Here is a 20,639-nt window from a genome sequence, read left to right as displayed (position 1 = left end):
TTTTAAAAGGAGATAACCTTTAATTCTATGCCTGTTTTTTTTTTCGTCTGCGTTGTTAGGGTAACGCGCATGAGCTTGTAAGATTAGGGTTGTGCTCCAGGATTTCTTTCTTTCTTTCTTTTGTTAATAAGATGGATGATGTGTCTTCTATCAATTCTAATTCCAACTATTGTGGGGTTATAGTTATTGGGTTCGAAAAACTTATTTTTAATTTTCTTTTACTTGTAAGAAACTAAAAGAAAATACATATTATAGAAACTTTATTAAAGTTATTTTTAATCCAAACACACCCTCCAAAACGATAGTACTTAAGCCCAAATTAAACTAAATAAAAAAACATTTCTAAGCTCCCAGCGAGATGAAAAAATCATCACATCTATAGAACTCTCCAAAATACATTATTAAAATTAAAATTGCACCTTTTCGAGGTTGGAATGTGCCCAACCAATGCTTTTCCCTTTTCTATTTTTCAATGATCTATCTCCTCTCTCGACACTCAAAAACTAAAATGTAAAAAAAATCAAGTTTAGAATCGGAACACCCTAAAACTTAAAAAATTAGATATAAAATTATAAAACTTTAAGGACCAAATATGTGTAAATTGAAAATTCAAGTATCAAACTAAAGTTTTTTTTGTTATTATTCTTTCCATTTTGTAACTATGATATTAAATTCATTTTTGTAAAATTAATCTATAATTGAATATTGAGATTTTTTTTTTTCAAACACTACGTGAGAGCATATAAAAAGAAGCAAATCACAACAAATAAATGTTGTTAGCAAAACATGTGAGGATGAAATTTGAAAATAACAAAGTTCAATGATCAAAATAAAAAGTTTCCCTCCATAATTAAAATAGAAGGAATAAATAGTAACACATAATGTTTTTTTACATATTGTTTTAGTTTATAGGTAATACTAGTTTATAAGTGGCGATACATCGTGGATCAAATTAAAATTATTTGAATATAAAAATAATTTTTAGGTCACAAGAAATCATTTTACATTGTTATTAATTTGACCTGAGTCAATGAGGCAACTACAAAACCTACCAACCCAATTTTTTTTTTTAATTCGAGTTTAAAATTAAATCATATAAGAGTTATTTTAGTGTTTTTCTGTCGACTTGATAGATCCAAAGTCGACTCAAATATGTTTGAATTTAAAAAAATAATCAAAATGACATCTTTTTTATATATATTGTGATGCTGACATGTATTTAGTCAACTTGAACTACACATCAAACCAAAACAAAATAAGGAAGACATTCAAATTCAAGACAATATTGGTGGATGAGATTGATAAAATAAAATGATAAAAATAGAAAAGAGAGAGAGAGAGAGAGAAGAAGGTAGGATGGAAAGAAAAGAAAATGAGAAAAGAAAAGAGAGAGAGAGATGATAAAAAAATAAATTAATACTTGGATTAATCTATATAACACATAACCCCCGCTTACACCGAGGGAACCTAGCATTCGAGTTTAAAAACTCTGTATAAGGGGTATTTTACGATGTATTTATATTCTTTTAGAGTATTAATAAAATCGTTATTTTTTAAAACAGAAAAAAAGGGAGGTTAAGTATCCAATTAAAGACGAAAAGTACGTAGATTAAAAATCGAACGGAGATTGACTTCTTGAGGTTCTCAAGGTTTGCAAATCAATCACCGGTAAAGGAGCGCCCATTGATCGAGGGAGCAGGTGGGAAAGTGGCAACACGCGGTTAATTAACCTTTCCTAATCCCCACCGTGCGAAATTAATGAAGGAGGTGAGGTGCCTTTGACCACCCCCACCCCCACCACCCTGGCCCTCCTCGTTCAAATCTCTCCTCCTTTGCTGTAATGTGCTCTGCTAACCTTTTAATCATTTTTACTGTATTCGTCCCGACACAAAGTACACAACACTAGACAAGGCTGTACTGCTATTACCACTTTTAGTATTTTTACAAAAGGGAATCTTTTCTTTCCCAGAGAAGAAAAGAAGAAAAATCTCATCGATCTATCACCTCCCTTCTTTCTGTCTGCAAACGGACAGTCTATTAGTTTATTGTCATTAGCCCCTGCTCTCTCCCTACTTCTTCCTTGCTATCAGCTTCTGCTTCTGCTGCTGCTGCTACTGGGTCCTGAAGAATGCAGTTTCTTTCTTTTTCTTCGGGTACAAATTCATTGCTTCTCATCATCTCATGATTATATCATCACATCATCTCTCTCATAATTCCTGCCAGCCTAAACCACAACAACACCTGCACCAGACCATGACATCCTGGAGCTGAAAAAAGAAGAATATGAGGCTGAGGAATTTGGTGTTTGGTTTGCTCTCCCTCTCTGTATTGGCTCCCATTCTTCTTAATATTGATAGTTTCTCCTCTTTCATCCCTTCTTGTAAGTTGTAATCTTTATTCGTCTTTCTCCTCCACAATATTTAACCTTGTCTTCTTTAACCTGTCTATCCTCTCTTTCTATTGTGCAGTCAAACAAGAATTCCTCGAAGATGTCACTGCTTTTGTATGCTCAATTCAATCCCATCTTTTGAAAAAAATTCTCTCACTTTCTTTCTTTAATCTACACTACTTGGAAAGATTAAATCATAATAATATTCTCCAGCTAATCTCCAAATCTTCTGGTTTTGCAGATTCTCCCTGCCGATACCAGTAATCTAAATATATTGCCACAGGTATGGCTATCTCTTTATCTTTATTTGCCATTTGTTAAAAAAGTCCTCTTTTTGCTTCTATATCAGTGATGAATTCTTGATCTAACCTCTTCAATTTCTCACTTTAGGATGAATCATCCGCTGTGCTTAAGGAACCCATTGGAATTCTATATACTGATAACCACTCCAAGACCATTCTAACTGACAAAGGTCTGTCCTCTCTCCTTTGTTTTCTTTCCTCCCTCAAAATTTCTTACCTTTCTTGCATTTTTAATTTCGGGTTTATCCTTGTGTTCATTAGATTTGCAGTTGCCTGATACAGGTAGAGCATTATCTGCCACTGATGAGGATGCTCAATCTGGGAAGGATGATATCATCAAACAGATCATTCAGAGCGCTAATCAGGGAAAGGAGGAGACCCGGACAGACAGGGGAGCTGATCAGGAAAGCCACCAGGTACATTTGATTTAACAAATTTCCTTTCTCTTTTGTTGTTTCTATCTTATTTTTCTTAATGCTATGAGATCGTGGGCGTATACAAAAAGTCTTCGTCAGCTCCTTTTTTTAGGATTTTAAATGTAATTTGAGGACTGACTCATTTTTGGTGACGTTTTGCTGAGTTTGATATTCTCTTACCATGTTCATTATTTGTTTTTAAAGCTTAGTCCACTCTAAATGTCAACTACTTCCTGCCATTGGAAATCGTCATAATCTTCTCAAAAGGCTCTCAGTTCCTCTCTGATTCTAATAACTACAAGGTAGAAGATTCTTTTATTGGGTCACTTTCCCTCGCAATAGAAGCTAAATGTAGAATTTATCGCTAGAAAGAAGAAATTTCACTTTTCAAGGCTCAAAAGCACACCCACTTGGAATTTGGATGGAAATATTGAATAAAAAGTGAACATGCTGATTGTCAACTCAATCTGTTACTTGTTCTTTATAATTTGAACAATGTTACTCTGTGGCAGCCGTGTAGTTCCCATGATGAATGAATGCCTGCCTGCTGAAGTCCTTTGAGGCTTGAAATACAATTACGGAAAGAAAAAGAATAAAGAAAGTTTTCTATAGCGAAAGTGATTTTGAATCTACAGGTGGACTAAACTTTTTTATCCTTCCGGTTCTTTTTTGCAAGCTTAAGCAACAATCTGCTTTAAACTCAGACAAAGTTGGTGAGAAGGATGCTTTGTTAACTAAAACCAACAAGCAGTCAGATCAATCACCTCTGCCAGCTGCTTGGGAGCGGCAGCTCAGGGATCGGCTTATCAAGGCAAGTGTGTACCTGTCCCTTCCAGCCACGAAGAACAATCTCCGCTTTACAAGGGAGCTTCGAATGCGGATAAAGGAAGTTCAACGTGTACTTGGAGATGCAATCAAAGATTCTGATATGCCAAAGAAGTAAGCTTCTTTCTAAAACATATCAAAATTGGCTGGCTAACTAAATTGCTCTTTTTGTTTTGTCTATCTTCTGAAAATGGGATTCTCATTGGCTCTTTATGCAGTGCCTATGAAAAATGGAAGGCAATGGACCAATTGTTGGAAAAGGGCAAGCAAATGCAGTACGAAAGTGCTAACGAGGTAAAGAAGCTTCGGGCAATGCTCCACTCGACAGAAGAACAACTCCGAGAGCATAAGAAGCAGACCATGTCCTTTGCTACGATGGTAGAGAAGCTTCGGGCAATGCTCCACTCGACAGAAGAACAACTCCAAGTGCATAAGAAACAGACCATGTTCTTAACGCAATTAACTGCAAAGACGCTTCCTAAAGGGTTACACTGTCTTCCATTGCGCCTGACAACTGAGTATTACAATTTGAATTCTTCGGAACAGCAATTTCCAAATCAAGAGATATTGGACAACCCTTTGCTTCACCATATTGCTCTATTCTCGGATAATGTTTTGGCGGCAGCAGTGGTTGTAAACTCTACTGTCACCAACTCTAAGGTAAATAAAATATGCCATATCAATATGCTCATTTTGGTTGCCAGGGGGATGTTTTAAAGCCGACGAATATCTAATTAAAAGAAAGAAAAAATAGTTTTCTTTAAAATTTATTATTGAATGTTCCTTTTTCCCCATTTCCTTTAGGTCTTCTGTTTGAGAGGGGAGGGGGGACATGATAGCATTAGTGAAGTTGTTTTCTTACTCGTATTTGAGACCCGAGACCTTTGATTTTAATTGACACCCTTAAACTGACTGTGTGAATTGACATATCTGCAGCACCCTTCGAAGCTTGTTTTCCACCTTGTTAGTGATAGACTCAACCATGCGGCAATGAGGATGTGGTTTCTAGTAAATCCACCAGGCAAAGCCACTATTCAGGTTCAGAACATTGACGAATTTACATGGTTAAATTCAAGTTATAGTCCTGTTCTGAAGCAGTTGCATTCTCAGTCAATGATTGATTATTACTTCCGGGCACATAGTGCCAATTCTGATTCGAATTTGAAGTACCGGAACCCGAAGTACTTGTCCATCCTGAACCATCTTCGCTTTTACCTGCCAGAGATTTTCCCAAAGCTCAAGAAGGTGTTATTCTTAGATGATGATATAGTGGTGCAGAAGGATCTTACTGGCCTTTGGTCCCTTGATTTGAAGGGTAATGTGAATGGTGCAGTAGAGACCTGTAGAGAAAGCTTTCATCGCTTTGATACATATCTCAACTTCTCAAATCCTCTTATATCAAATAATTTCGATCCCCGCGCTTGTGGATGGGCATATGGAATGAACTTGTTTGATTTGGAGGAATGGAAGAGGCAAAACATCACTGATGTATATCATTCATGGCAGAATCTGGTAAGCGACCTTCTTGAAGATGCATTTTTATGCAGAGTGTTCCAAGTTTAATGGAATTCAAGATCGGTATCTGTTGCAACCAGACAGCTGGCTCTAGTTCAAAATTGGACAATAGGCCTGCATTCATGCAATATATTCTTAAATCTTGAATATTTTATGCTGGAAAAGCTCACTCTGATTGTCCTCTGTTGTTTTGGGTTCTAAAGAAAGCTTTGTTTGTGAACAGAACCATGACAGACAATTATGGAAGTTGGGGACTCTGCCACCTGGCCTTATTACTCTTTGGAAACGGACTCATCCCCTTGATCGACGTTGGCATGTTCTGGGCCTTGGCTATAACCCCAATGTCAGCCAAATAGAAATTGAACGAGGTGCTGTTATACATTATAATGGCAACTTGAAACCATGGCTTGAGATAGGCTTACCCAAGTATCGAAAATACTGGGCAAAATACGTTGATTATGATAATGTTTATTTACGAGAGTGCAACATCAATCCATAGAATGGTCCTCGTGGTGTAATCCAGTTATTGGGGCTCCATACACATCCTGTGCCACCGATTTTACAGGTCTGCAGCACTTGGTAGGTTGTTTTGTTATCTAAGTAGAAGCTTGAGCTTAATTTTTTCTGTATACAATCCCCCCTCCCTCCCTCTTGTTTCTTCTCCCTTTTTCTATGATAGGCTGAGGACCACTATGCATGTTGGTTGAGTTTGTGCCTGTAATCTGATGGCGGCCTGGTTGTGTGTGAATCTCCCAAGTCCATTGGCATCCTTTGCTGAAGCAATGATGAATCCTTTATTTTTATTTTAATGTGATCTAGTACTTGCCGTCTTTGTCAAGAGAGGAGATGGTTAAATGCAGTGAATTTAGGAGAAGAAAAATATACATGCAGCATCTTTTATGATAACGGGTTGCTACATTCTGGAATATGGAAGTTGCTTTTGATTTCTCGAAAGGATTCATTTCGTTTACTGTATGTGATAGAAATAACATTTGGAAACCCTATCTTGATACCTCTATTAATTAGCCTTGTAGTTTATGTGGTGAATTGGAACAATTGTAGCTTTGTAGTTTCCTTTTCTTGCTGGTGTAGCAATGTGAAGGTCCGTTCGTAAGCATACAGACCTGTATCGATTGTCAATTCAAAACTAAAAGTTTTACAAATAAAATAAAAAAAGAAAACCTGAAAATAAAGTAAAAGAAGATAAATTATTAAGCATAATATTTAATTTTCTGAACTAAACAAGAAAGTAAGGTTCACGTTAAGATATCTATCTGCTCCCAGATCACGTTAGACTCAACTCTCTCTGCGTAGACTTGTCTGAGCTTGACAGTTTATATTCACGAATTCAAGATTCCCTGAGATTTTCCAAGCATATGCCATAGCTTGCAAGACAAACGAAGTATCAATTGCGTGCTTCTTTCTCTGAGATAAGTCGAACATGCGGATTGAATAAGGAACCGCACCCTCATGTTAAATAAATACGAATGTTTAGACGAGATTGATTCGTTGCAGAAACATGAACCGGTATATATGGCAGACTCCCTTTTCTCTGGTCTTTTGAGAGGCCTCGATCGGACAAGATCATGGAGGAGGCTAGCAAGCAGTCCTATTAATCAAATTCTACGTGGAAAAGATAAGTGTGTCTCCGACCTCGCTCTCCTTGGTCAAATGACGATACCACGTTAACCAATATTGTGCTTGCATTGAGCTTGAAGACCAAGTTTCTTCACCTATCTATCCATGTGATATGTATGTAGGGAATTGCTGTGATGCAGCCTTAATGTCTTACATTATAGTTGAGTAAATGGACAAGGTTTGCAAACAAAACTCAACTTACCCATTCTGCGTACCGTCTCTTTATACAAAGTTAGGTTCAGAAAAGTTTCTTAAAGTATTTAATATATATTTTATTTCTTAAAACTTCAGTACATCTTGGCTTTTTGCAGCATTTTCAGTAAAGCTTAACAAGAACTCCGTGAGGCCTTGGGTTTGGCCCAATAACCCAAAGCCTGAAGTCCAACCAGACCTCATAAGTCATAACCCATGTGTGTTTATATATACATACACTCTTAATTTGCCAAAATAATAACAATAATTATGCAGACAATAATTACAAACATTCTTCTTTCATCCTCTTTGGTGCTATTTATTAGCAAATGGTGGGTGTTAAAGTTCCATTTGTTATGATAGGATTTGAGGTTCATACCGATCAATTGTTTAAGAAACAGTAAGGGTTTTTTTTTTCTTGTTCAGTTTGTTTTATATACAGGATTCAATTTCAAGTAGTTTTTTTAATATACATTATATTTCTTTATATAAGTTCAGCTGATACAACTCCAGTTGATTCTCGGTGAGTCGATTTGCTTTGGTTTTGTTTGCTTCCTTTTGTTTCTGTCTTCTAGGTATGCGCACTCGCGCGCACACACACACACATATTATCATATATACTGTGTGTGTGTGTGTGTGTTTCCTGGTTGATGAGTAGGATGTCAATAATATGATATGCAAGATGAGTATACTTGTTTTGTACACCATTTAATATGATACTTTTGATATACATGTTTTGTTCTGAACTTGATTTATGTAATTGTCACTACCCGAATCTTGGGTCCATAACCGGCAACACATGAGCAATGTTGAAAAGACACCCCATCTACATTTGACCTTATAACGACATATAAATATATAAAAAAAAACAAGCTATTAAAAATACATAGTATTTCATTAATCTTCAGAAATATTATATTATTTAAAATAAGTGAAACCAAGTGATAGTTCAAAACTTCTCATTACTAATTTAAACAAAAACACAAATCCATAATATTCATTATATTATGAAAATCCAAACTTAATTAAAACAAGGTAATAGTGGAGCGTCTAAAACATCGAATCAAAACTAAAAGGAAAGCCTTGCAAAACAAACAAGGTATACCACCAAAACTGAAGAACAAGAACACTCAACAAAGTCCACCTTGCTAACAAAAACTAAAAACCCGAAATAATATTAAAAATAAGAGGTGAATTCAACTAACTTGGTGAGGGAATAATATTTAACATACATTTTAGATATTAATAGTTTGCAAGTCGATTTATCTTCACACACACACACACACACACACACACACACACACACACACACACACACACATATATATATATATATATATATATATATATATATATATATATATATATATATACGTAGTGGAATACATGTCAAAAATCAGATACACCCAAAGGTGACCAGATGACACCCAAAGGTGACCACTATGGGAGGATCGATCGCCACATGCTAATGCCTCTCTCATCGGCTAGGTATACAGAATTTTTATAAATCAAGGATCAAAATAAAATTTCATCATCCTTCAACTTCAAGACCATTCTGTCCAGATTTTGCCGCAAAGTTAAAATGAATTTCTTAACCCATAAAAATCAATTTACACAAATCAACTTACAAATCCTTATTTCTAATAGCATACTCCAAATCAATCACTTCACCTTAAATCCCTAATAATCATGAACCAATCTTAACAACATAAATTTTAAATTTTTATAAACCCTAATCTCTTCTTTAATCCTTCCATAAACAAACCATAATCAAAAGTAACATGAGGAGAAGCAACTTATTTGTTACTTCCACATTTCTTGAACCAAAAAAAATTTAAGATAAAAAACTAAAATCGTTGGTTTGATGAGGGAAGGGTCACGAATTCCACAAGAATTAGAAAAGAGAAAAACAACTCTCTTGCAACTTTTCCTTATATACCTAGGTTAACTTAAATTGGGTTTGAGCTGACTTGGACTTGAATTTAGGCTAAAAGTTTGGGTTTTATAATAATCGTATTCATTTATCTTAAAATGTATATTAGTATATATTATAGATATTACCTCTTATTGAGTGTTTGGATTCACCTCTCCATCCATTTTTTTTTAGGTCTTTAATTCAATTTCAATAGCATGATCTTTTGGTCATGTTACTCCTGCTTCTTGAGACGATATGCCTTGTTTGTTTCTCGAGATTATTAATTTATTTTTTATTTGTTATTTATAGATACTCCATTGAATGATTTTAAAGATGTTTTGAATTCGTTTTGGATTATTTATGAAAAAAATAAATTTTAATTTATTTACTGAATTCCTAAGTTTTTGATATTTTATTTTATGTTGTGCTATTTTATGATTTTATGATATCAAATACGTAAGCAGAGCATCTTGAGGTGCTATGTTTGCATTACTGGTCATTGGCTCGAGAATCAGGTAATGACAAACTCTAATTGCTGAAAAATAACTCATAAAAATAATAATAATCTATATTAAAAAGATAATCTAAGATAGTTGTATAATCATAACTAAGAACTACTCCTGAAACTCGAACTCCTTAAAGTCAGAAGTGCTCCTAATCATGTCAGCTTCTGTTTTTGACTTCTAATTAGACTCTGCCTTGACTTTGAAATCCTTGGTTCTCATCACCTCCCCCAACACTACAAATCCGATCAGCTCAAGTTAATTAACACCAATGGCTCTAGCTATCATGAGCCGCAGCAGCAGGAACGTCTCCAAATATGTAGACGCGGTTACAAAGGGGCTGTTCAGCTATGGAAATGGCCTTCAACGACTTGGACTCCGAGACTTTCTTCGAATTGACTAGGCTGGCAGGCAAAGCCCCAAGCGGTGGTAACGATTGCCAGGCTGCTTTCAAGAGAATTCATTCACCAACAGTCCTGGCAAAAGGGAACCAAGACTTGATGAATCTATGTGAAATCTGTGGTGTTGTTGCTAAATAATTAATATTCTGTGGCATTTAATTGTCTTGTATTTATAATAATTAATAAAGTAGTAGCTCGAGATTTAGTTTTTAATTACTATAATTCCATGATAATTTGTGAGTGATATTATAATCAATGTTAGTTAGGTGTCCTGCCCTCTCCAATGTTTTTGAAGTGGTATTGTCTCTATAAAGCCATCTTTCTTTGTAGTAATTAAGTTATATAATGGATGGACTTTTTTTAGGATATATGCTGATATTAATTTTTTTTTAAAAAAATATTTTTAATATATATTTTAAAAAAACTATAAAAAAAAATTATTTAAAATATAATTACAAAAAGAATGTAACACTTGATTATCTTTTAGTTTTTCTTAATAGTCAAATTAATACACAGGCATTTTTTATTTTTTTGGATGGGAGAGGGAAATCACTACTATATATTATACAGTAAGAATTTTTTATTTTTTCCCTCAAGCAAGGCGACTGTCCCCTGCGGCCGTCTTTGTCCCCACCTCCTAGTGGAAGAGGTTGGTTAGGCTACGGGAAAAGTTAACTTAAAGGGCCTTAGATCTATAACCAATCAGCCTGATTTTCTTCAATTACATGTTGACTTTAGCAAATACTGATGTCAGGATTTTTAAAATGAATTTTATCACAGTTGGTCTCCGACGTGGGATGGCGTGAATATTTAAATTATAGAAGCTGGATTTGAGTTCAATTACCTGTTTATGGTAACAGACATTCATGTCAGAATTATTTTCAATGAGTTTTAAAACTCGAGAGCTACCTGGAAAAATAATATAAATTCGGACACCAAATGAAAGCAAAATTGAGATTCGTAAGAAGTTTGATTGGAACCAAGCATGCATGGATTCTCTCGGTAACCTTCAGTAAAATCATGAATTAGACACCGTTAATCTTTGCAGTTCAAGATGTTTTTATTCTTACCACAGCTTCGAGAGTTGTTTATACACGGAATCCATCCAGTAAGAACTTAAAATCATAATTTTTTTTTTTTAAAATCATAACAGTAAAAACTACATATTTTCTCTGACAATGGTAGAAAGTCGTGGTCGTAAAATCTTTCTTTTTTAAAAAAATCATAACAGTAAAAACTACAATATTATCTTAGTATTTGAATGTGGGTTTTCTCTGACAATGGTAGAAAGTTGTGGTCGCAAGTCTTTATCACATTACAGTTTTTGAGGAAGAAACGGAGGTGGGAACAATCATTAGAAGATGCCAAAGCGCAAGAATTGAATATATAATTGCTAAATAGAATCTTTGATCTAAAAGAAGATCGAACAAATTAATTAATAGGAAATAATAAAGGCAATGTTTCCAAAATGGAATGGGAAAACAGTAGGTTGCTGTGCAAGTATCTCATAGTTCAAGATCTAAATCTGACCACCCATTTTCTCTTGAACTGGTAAAACACATGAGCAAGATCAAACATTTCTGTGCTTTCGTAGGTTAGGCTGGCAAAGTGGTGAGGACACGACGAACCTTTACTCTTTTACTTCTTTTCATGATCGGATCATTGAAAGCCCTCTCCAGATACATCTCAGTCATTGATAAAGAGAGATTCTCCCCCCACTCCTCAACACGGTCAGTAGTTAACTTTAGTCATATGTCCCTTTCCAACTCGGGAAACTGTTTCGAATTTCTTAACCTCATTTGTTGATGACACGACTTGGGCACAACTGGGAGCAGATGATCAACTTTCTTTTCTTCATTGGAGACTAGTGATGTGAGTCTTGTCGAACCACCCTGGAAAAGAATCTGATCAATAATAAGAGCTCCTTGGCATGCGTCATGCATCTAAATATTTTGTCCCGATCAAAGGACATTGTCTGTGCATGAGGATATCTGGTTTTAACCAAGGGAGGTTTCTTAATTGGTGGTTAGCGTGAGGTTAGCTTCAATTGTTTGAATACAATGAACCTCCCGTGATTTTATTAATGCTTCCATGTCCAATCAACATCAAAACCTTTCTTAACTTGTGATGAACACCTAAGAGAGGTTGGTTCAATAATAAAAAGAAGATTTATTATTAAGGATTTGTTCGGCAGTGCTAATTGAAAACGCGTTTTACCAAATTAATTCGTTGTCCATCTCAGTAATTATCCAGACCCCTACGTTAATTGCTTTCATTTTTCCTGCAGACATCAACCCTTTCGAAACATATACTAGACAGGATTGAGGATGCCATCCTTTATCTAAAGGGTTTAAGGCTGAGCTTTTGCCACGAGAAGCGGGAGGAATGCCGGGCTAATTCTAGCCAGGACATGTATAATCATCCAGCTTTGAATTAAGTAGAAAATGTATCATTTGTCATAATAACAAAAGGCCAAAGATCTTGGGCCCCTGCCCTTTTGAATTTACAGGGGGCGATTAGACCTCTATATCCCTTTGAGATTAATACTACTGGAAACAGAAACCCAAGATTAATTAGGCTTAAGACCTGCCATTCTTTCTTGTGTCTTGTAGGTGATGTATTGAAGTATAATACGATTTATGCCCATTGATGTTGATTATAATTAATTCTATGCATGTATGTTTAGGGTACCCGGTCCAGGTGGTGGCAGGAAGAGGGAGAGGACCCTTTTGAGTGCCAAATGGAATGCAACTGGTGAAAGGAAGAGTATTTTTGGCGCCAAGCCAGCCAGCCAACCAACCAGCAGTATCCTTTGAACTTGAAGCCAACCGAGGAAAAACAAGGAGCCAAAAGCTCCCTGGTGGCTTGGTCCCCATGGAAAATCTTTTATTCTAGAGGAAACTAGAAATTCAAAAAATTCCAACGGTCTTTTTCACGTTTCCCCTTGGTTTTTCTTCTTGGCTACACTGGTGAAGTGATGTGTTGTTACATCAATGCATCAATAATTGATTAGAGGGTCTTTCACGGATTGCTAAGATCAGAAGGGAAATGTTATAGGAGTAGAAGCCACATTAATAAACAAGACGAGGGCATTTGGCAAAGCAGAAGCAGCGGGAAGAGCGAGGGTGGAGTGGCCGACTGGGACCTTTGGCCCTTGCAGGTCAGGTGGGAGTAGCTAGGTGGTGGTCCAATATTGTCCACGACTCGATCCATGTACTAGTGTATGTAGCTAGGTTGCAGGGGCTGTAGGGTCACTTTTGTTTTTTGCCTGTACAGGAGCAGTATTTGCCAATTCTTTCCCTTTCATGGTCTACCACCAATAATGAATTCAGGCACCAATATATTCGTTCCATTTATAATGTTTGGTTGCGTGTGGCTCTCCACTCCGCTACCCCATGCCTTGAAGAGAGGTTAATTTAGTGCCAACGCCAATGTATCCATCCATTGCATTTATTCACAGAGAGGTCTAGCTAGTGCCAACGCCAATGGATTAATTTTTTGTGTTAAGATGTTTAATATTTATCCATATATGTTATTTGATTTTTAAGAGTTTTAATTTGTAATAAATCCTTTTATCCCTCACCACCGGACAAGATATACTTGTGTGGTAACATTAGTGATATAATTAATTAATTGTCAATCCAGGATTGGCAGGTTGAGCAAGCTCTAATATACTGTTCTTTTTTATTTAAATACACACACAGAGTCACAGATGTATTATAAACATGTGTCATCCTTTTCACAATGATTACAGCTGAGTATCTGAGAAGCGGGAGCAGGTCCTCTCTCTTTCAGGGGAAAACTATCAGTAGGAGTCCAACCATTATCAAGAATATGTGGCACTAGTGCTTCATCAAGACAGCAATTTTCTCATATTTTTTGTTTTTACTTTCCTTATTAATGTCAATTAAAAAGAATAGAGAATAATATTATGATCCATGAGGGTGAAAAGGAAAAGGTAAAGAATGTCTCTTTCTTTTTTATTTTTTTTCTGTCTTTCTTTGCCCTTAAAGAGTGGTCAAGGTAGAGAAGGCTAGGGATGGTAGAGAGAGGGGGGGGGGAGTAAGAAAAAAGGGGAGGCAAGGAGATAGCATTACTTTAATGCAAAGTGGTAGAGAGAGGTAGGGTTATATAAAAATGTTGGAGGTGGCCTTTGCCTAGTTAAGAGGGGGAGAAAGAAGAGACAAAGCAACACAAGGTCCTAAAGAAACTGCAGGATCTGGCAGTGTTTTGTATGCCCCTTTTCAGCTTTTATGTGCCACTAGGACTCTTCGACTAAGCTTCATTCATTCATTCATTCATCAAATCGAATTCTTCTGATCTCTACCATTGCAGTCTGGCATAGCATAGCATAGAGGATCGATTAGAAGCAATAAGAGAAGAAAGAAGAGATATGGTGGTAGGAGCAGCGTCCTCCAAGCTGAAAAGGGCAGCTAAGAAAATGGTGGTGGCTGCATGCGCCTCCTTCTCTTCCAGAAAGCCACCTGCTCTTGCTGATCCTTCTGCTTCCCTTCATACCAACTCTATCAATGTAAGTCTCCCGCTTCTCCTGCTGCTCGTTCCCTCAATTTCTCTTTTAATTAATCCATAAAACATCAATGCAGTCCCTCTCTCCACAAAACTCCAAAATTGTTTTCCCCTTAGTTTTCCTTCCTTTTCTTTTGTTTTTTTGGGATGCAATTTTATGAAATCAACATATACATTGATTTATGATGATAACAGTCATTTTTAATCTCTCCTCAGAAATCCATCCTTGTGTAATTTGCATAAAATTAATTAACGGAAGAGGACAGTGATTAATTAAGATGGTTGCTAATATTTGCGAGTGAGATTTACAGATCTCGGATTCTAGCCTAGCAACGTTTCCAACAAGGACAAAGAATAGCTTCTCAGGGGAAGATGATGATGATGAAGAAGAAGAAGAATCCAACACCATCATTAGCAATAAAAATAACAACAACGTGGCTTCTAAGGTAGGCAAGACATGTTTTTGTCTTCTCTTCGCTTTAGAGGACTTGAATTGATGTCTTAATCTACCTGGCTATGTCCATTTGTTACATGAACTTTCGGAATCCAAAGTTCGACTGCTCTCATGCCTCATCTCATCTCATGTTTATCTGTGTTCTGCTTCATTTCACAGTTGCCCGCAAAATATGAGTGGCAATTCTCTAGGACATGGAGAGAGGACAGGACCGCCTTTTTCATTATTTTTTTTTAAATATCTCTCTGTTCATTAGTAAAATTGCAGTGTGATTTTCGAGGAAACTATTTTCTTTATTTATTTGGTCATTCAATTTAAAGTTTTGAAAACTTCCTGAATCATTCATTTCCTACAAAAGCATGTGACCCTGAATACTTGCACTTTTCATGAGCCCTGATCCACCCACTGTTAGTATCTGTTTGTTAGCGTGATGATTGAACTGTATTTTTCCCAGTTTTAAGAGTTTTTGATTGATCAAAACACATTCCAGTAAGAATTCTCTTTTGAAATGCTATTTTTTTCTTTTTAAAATCAACCTTTTCAAGTCACAACCACAGCACCTACCTTTAATCAAGTCCCATTTACCACCGCATGATTTCTAACCAATTTTGTCTTCGTTCAATTCCTTGCACTATTTATATTTGTTGGTGATCCATCATGTCAATTATATTAATTTCTCTCTCACTTTACTACCCACGATATTGTTCATTTCTAGCAACCACAATTAATCACCCTTCTCAAAAAGGGAACAAAAAGAAAACCCACAATGATAACATTTGGCCAACTCTCTCCAAGTCAAATTTTACATCTCAGGTTATAAAAATCATCATTATATAGTTCTGTCAAAGGACAGTATTGATACAATTGTAGCCTCCTGACCGAATAATTTCCTAGATAATTTGCTCTTCTTTTACTCTTGATACACCGCAATAACAGCACATTGTTGATCACAATTCTTAATTCAAGTTTTTTGGGATTTTCTCTTTTTTTATTATTATTTTATTTTTAGGAATATGTTTTGCATGTTCTTATATAACTTATCCTCGAGATTATGATCAAATGCTATTTTTATGATGTGTCTCTTACTTCAAATTCCTGCCAGGCAAGCTCATGGATTTGTATAACTAACCTATTATGTGGTTCATGTGACGTGGCAGAACTTGTGCGCAATATGTCTTGATCCCCTGATTTACAGCACAAGCAACAGCCCAGGGCAGGCCATATTCACAGCCCAGTGCTGTCATGCATTCCACTTTGCCTGCATCTCATCCAATGTCCGCCATGGTAGTGTCACCTGCCCCATCTGCCGTGCTCGTTGGACGCAGCTTCCCCGCAACCTAAATATGCCTTGTTCCCTCTCCTGCAACCAAGCTGACCCCATTCTCCAAATCCTTGATGATTCCATTGCCAACTTCCGGGTCCATAGACATTCTTTCCTACGCTCTGCCCGTTATGACGACGACGACCCCATAGAACCTGATCAGACTCCCAATTATCCCCGTCTAGACTTCTCTCTAGTGCCAATCCCATCGACAATCTTTCACCATCCTCGCACACAACATTATCAGCACCGCCACAATTTAACAGCAGGTTCCTCATTGTTTTCACACCCACCCACTTCTTATGCATGCACCTCCTCATCGAATAGGATATCTACTGCTGCCTATCTCTCAGTAAAGTTGGCAAATCAACGACCAACAGATTTAATTCTGGTCGCAAGCCCCAATGGGCCCCATCTTAGGCTTCTCAAGCAATCGATGGCATTGGTGGTTTTTTCTCTCCGACCCATTGATCGTTTGGCTATTGTAACTTACTCTTCAGCTGCAGCCCGTGTGTTCCCCTTAAGACGCATGACGTTCTACGGTAAGCGAACAGCCTTACAAGTCATTGACCGCCTTTATTTTATGGGACAAGCAGACCCAATTGAAGGGCTCAAAAAAGGCATAAAAATACTAGAGGATCGTGCACACAAGAATCCACAGTCTACTATCTTGCATCTCTCTGATAGTCCAACAAGATCGTATCATACTATCAATATGCAAGTTCCTATTCCCATCCACCGGTTTCATGTGGGATTTGGCTTTGGCACTTCAAATGGATTTGTCATGCATGAATTTGAAGAGTTCTTGGCAAGAATGCTAGGAGGTGTGATTAGAGATGTCCAGTTGAGAATAGGGGATGAAGTCAGGATTACAAGGCTCGGAGAGCTACGGGGAGGTGAAGAAAGAAGAATTGTGTTGGAATTGGGCGAGTCAAATTATGTTTGTGTAGGATATAGCTACATTGATGGCGGAGTTGGTGAATGCAACGGAACAGGGGAAACTGTGGTGACTCTAGGGGAAAAATGGGAAGCAAATGAGGATGGCAGAGAAGCTGTAGCAGGGAGGGACTCCGGCAGTATATTTGGTGGCAGGAGTAGCAGTGTTGAAAGTTGGGATTACCATGACCCTTACATGGCTAGAAGATGGTCTAAACATTTGCATGGCTATAGGATTTGAGTCCAGCAATACCTGTAGTTTATATCGACGGGGGATTTCAGTGATTTTCTGTGAGCTTCCTGATAGTTTGACCAAGTAGCCAACTAGCCGTGCTTTACAGAATTTAAGAAAAAAGTAGTCAAATTTAAAAGGAAAAAAAATCATACTAGGTGCTTTGATTCATTTATATCTCCATTGCAATTTTCTACTACTTGAGCTTCTCATCCATAAATGAATGTGTCCTCCCCTCAACAAGGCTTGGAACTTGAAATTAAAGAGCAACACAACCAAGAGGAAGAACAAGCAGGCAGCAAAGGAGGATGATCAGATTATGCTTAAACACATTTAAGAGTGATGGATCAGATGAATAAGAAGAGTGCTTAGCATTAAGAAAACACAAATGAATTGCCATTGCAATTGCAAGTATATATCAATTAATTCATGCCTATTAGCAGATAGTGCATTTTGTCTGCAATTACAGCTATCGAAGTCAAATGACTTCTGAAGACTTGAGCCACGGTCTGCTCAATGATGAAGCAACCACCAAGCATTAGCATTGATCATGTATTTATTTTAGAAATTTGTCCAATTGGCAGCTAATTGTTGTTCACACAAAGGCAAATTCTGGGGGGAAAAGGGTCCATCTAATTAAACAAATAGAAGAAGCAGCAGCAGCAGATATATAGACGGTTAGAAATGGAAATTAAGCATCTTTCTCCTCACCCATAACCTTAACTCATCATCAACTCTGCCACCCTCCCTCCTGCATTGTCAACTTTGTAGTTTGTAATATATATATATATATATATATATATATATATATATATATATATATATATATATATATATATATATATATATATATATATATATATATATATATATATATATATATATTTCAAGTCCAGTCAAATAAAAGTAAAACAGCTGGCTGTCAGTTTTTCTAAGCACAAATTCTTAATTAATCCAGCCAGTCTGAGCTTTGGTACACTGTTCCCTTAACTTTAAAATTTTATATTTGAAATAATAATAAAGCCCACTTTATCACTATTAGTAATAATCCTCCTTTCTTTTATTATAGCATCTCCTCAGAAATAAGGTTTATATATATTTGTGTCTTAGCATTGTAATAGCAAAAACTAATTTAGAATAGCTAATAATATATTTGATATATAATTATTTTAATAACTTGATATGATCCAGTTAATTTGACAGATTTAAAAACAACTCAGATGATTCTCAATCAAGGCAATATTAAATGATGAAATTGAGAAAAAAAATTAGTTAAAAAAAAATAACCCGAATCAATCCTGGTGAAGTCATCAAGCTCATGACATGGATCATAAGACCATGATAATATCATAGAAATAAAATATTATATATATATAAAATCAAAGTACAAAAACTAGCAAAAAAACAATGTTGTAATGATAGTTATTTGTAGGGTTTTGCTATTTTTTGTAAGACAAGTAGGAATATCATTTGTGTAAGAGATGATATTTTAATATTTTGTTTGGTATGTAAAACAAACATTGAAAAAAAAATATTTATTTTTTATTTTTTTAGCTTTCCTTCTAATGTACTGACGTAGCGGAAGTCTATGAAAAGAAAGGATCACCGTCCTCTTTTCCTGATTGTGTTTGAGTCTACAAACAAGAAATAAGAACACTCGAATCCACGAGTAAACATTATTATTATTGAAGGAAAACTGTTCTTTTATTCAAATCAAAAGCCCCCTAAGTGAATGGCTGCTTGTATTATAAGCTTGCCATCCCTAATCCTAATCAAATAATAACTTACAGAATTAAATAGAAAAATAGGGGTAACAGAGAAATCCCCATAAGACTGGACTTATGCCCTCAATTCACGTTCTAGGCAATTAATAGAAATAAAAGAGGCACTAAAGCCCCAGCTAAGAATCTATGCTGAATAAGGAAAGTGCAGCTGACAATTCATGTAGGGTAGTAATTCCAGCAAGCATGTAATTCAATTCATAGCAACCTCTTTGTATGCATTCTTGAGCTGTTTCGTAACAACAACAAACTATCTTGCATCAAGTGCATACATGGAGATGCTTTAGACAATATTTGGTATGCTAAAAAATGGAGTGGACAAAATAATTTTTTATAAAGTTGTTTGGTGCACATTTAGATAGTATATAAATTAATTTTTATTATATCCAAGTATGTTTAAGTGGATAAATTTTTTTCTCACTAAAAGGGGTAGGACAAGTTTGTCAAATTCTTTGCACAATGGTTAATCTAGTTAATCTAGATCAATATAATGATAAAAATAATTGTTATTATAGTTTGAAACTTGGATAAGAGTCAACTTGGGTCACGAGGTGGGTTAACCATTTACCTGAGTTAACGTGAGGATAAAAAAATTATTATCATAATTTTAAAACTTGACAATGGATAGAACTAGGGTCAAGCCCAGGTAACATATTGACTATTGACCCGTGTCAATGTAAGGATAAAATTAATTATTATTATACTTTTAAAACTCGACTCGAGGATTGACTTGGGGCCAGACCAAGGTTGCGAGTTTGGACCATTGACTCGGGTTAACGCAAGGATAAAAATAGTTATTATCATACTTTTAAAACCCGACTCACGGGTCAACTTGGGGCCAAACCTGAGTGACGGGTCAGGTTGACCATTGACTTATGTTAACATAAGGATAACAATAGTTATTATTATACTTTTAAAACCTGAATTGGGGGCTGAGCCAAGGCTAGTCTCGGGTCACGGGCCAGGTTGATCATTGATCATTGACCATTGATCCGGGTCAACATAAAAATAAAAATAGTTATTATCACAGTTTTAAAACTCAATTAGCTAGTCGACCTGGACAAGGCCTAGGCCATGAGTTGAAATGGTCAACCCAAGTTGATCCAAAGTAGCATAAGAATAAAAATGATTATTGTCATAGTTTTAAAACCTGACTCGGGGATCAACTTGGGGTAAGACTTAAGTCACGGCTTTGGAGGGTCAATCTGAGTTGACCCGAATAAAAATAGTTATTTTCTCTAAGCTTTTTTAGCTATTTTCTATCTTTTATGCTTTTTAATAGTATTGAATTA

General features: G+C 36.1%; 2 protein-coding genes across 3 annotated transcripts; both read left to right on the top strand.

Annotated features, from left to right (window-relative positions):
• The first annotated feature begins 1,603 nt into the window (after positions 1–1,603).
• Positions 1,604–6,401, top strand: LOC118032218 (probable galacturonosyltransferase 4). 2 transcript variants are annotated; one of them, XM_035036840.2, is made up of 9 exons: positions 1,604–2,380; positions 2,469–2,503; positions 2,631–2,672; positions 2,780–2,861; positions 2,974–3,107; positions 3,784–4,046; positions 4,151–4,592; positions 4,869–5,444; positions 5,671–6,401. In XM_035036840.2, exons 1-9 carry the CDS (start codon positions 2,284–2,286, stop codon positions 5,944–5,946), a joined length of 1,947 nt encoding a protein of 648 aa, XP_034892731.1. In that variant the 5' UTR covers positions 1,604–2,283; the 3' UTR covers positions 5,947–6,401. The 2 variants fall into 2 exon arrangements, with proteins under 2 accessions (XP_034892731.1, XP_034892730.1); XM_035036839.2 differs by having other exon boundaries at positions 2,953–3,107.
• A 7,434-nt stretch (positions 6,402–13,835) lies between these two features.
• Positions 13,836–17,745, top strand: LOC118032219 (E3 ubiquitin-protein ligase WAV3). Its single transcript, XM_035036841.2, has 4 exons — positions 13,836–14,054; positions 14,432–14,627; positions 14,935–15,069; positions 16,235–17,745. The coding sequence occupies exons 2-4, from the start codon at positions 14,490–14,492 to the stop codon at positions 17,573–17,575; spliced, it is 1,614 nt and encodes a 537-aa protein (XP_034892732.1). The 5' UTR covers positions 13,836–14,054; positions 14,432–14,489; the 3' UTR covers positions 17,576–17,745.
• Positions 17,746–20,639: the final 2,894 nt, after the last annotated feature.

This window comes from Populus alba, chromosome 6 (genome assembly GCF_005239225.2).
Source record: "Populus alba chromosome 6, ASM523922v2, whole genome shotgun sequence".
Classification (NCBI taxonomy): domain Eukaryota; kingdom Viridiplantae; phylum Streptophyta; class Magnoliopsida; order Malpighiales; family Salicaceae; genus Populus; species Populus alba.
Note: the sequence above shows the minus strand (reverse complement) of the source record. Positions and strands in the feature narration are given on the sequence as shown.

What these genes read in the sequence shown, in the direction of transcription:
- LOC118032218 (XM_035036839.2), top strand. Translation starts at nt 2,284, where the DNA reads ATGAGGCTGAGGAATTTGGTGTTTGGTTTGCTCTCCCTCTCTGTATTG. An exon ending in CTGATCAGGAAAGCCACCAG is followed by an intron (nt 3,108 to 3,783) that starts GTACATTTGATT and finishes CTTTTTTGCAAG; the next exon opens with CTTAAGCAACAATCTGCTTT. An exon ending in GATTCTGATATGCCAAAGAA is followed by an intron (nt 4,047 to 4,150) that starts GTAAGCTTCTTT and finishes CTCTTTATGCAG; the next exon opens with TGCCTATGAAAAATGGAAGG.
- LOC118032219 (XM_035036841.2), top strand. Translation starts at nt 14,490, where the DNA reads ATGGTGGTAGGAGCAGCGTCCTCCAAGCTGAAAAGGGCAGCTAAGAAA. An exon ending in TTCATACCAACTCTATCAAT is followed by an intron (nt 14,628 to 14,934) that starts GTAAGTCTCCCG and finishes TGAGATTTACAG; the next exon opens with ATCTCGGATTCTAGCCTAGC. An exon ending in ACAACAACGTGGCTTCTAAG is followed by an intron (nt 15,070 to 16,234) that starts GTAGGCAAGACA and finishes GTGACGTGGCAG; the next exon opens with AACTTGTGCGCAATATGTCT.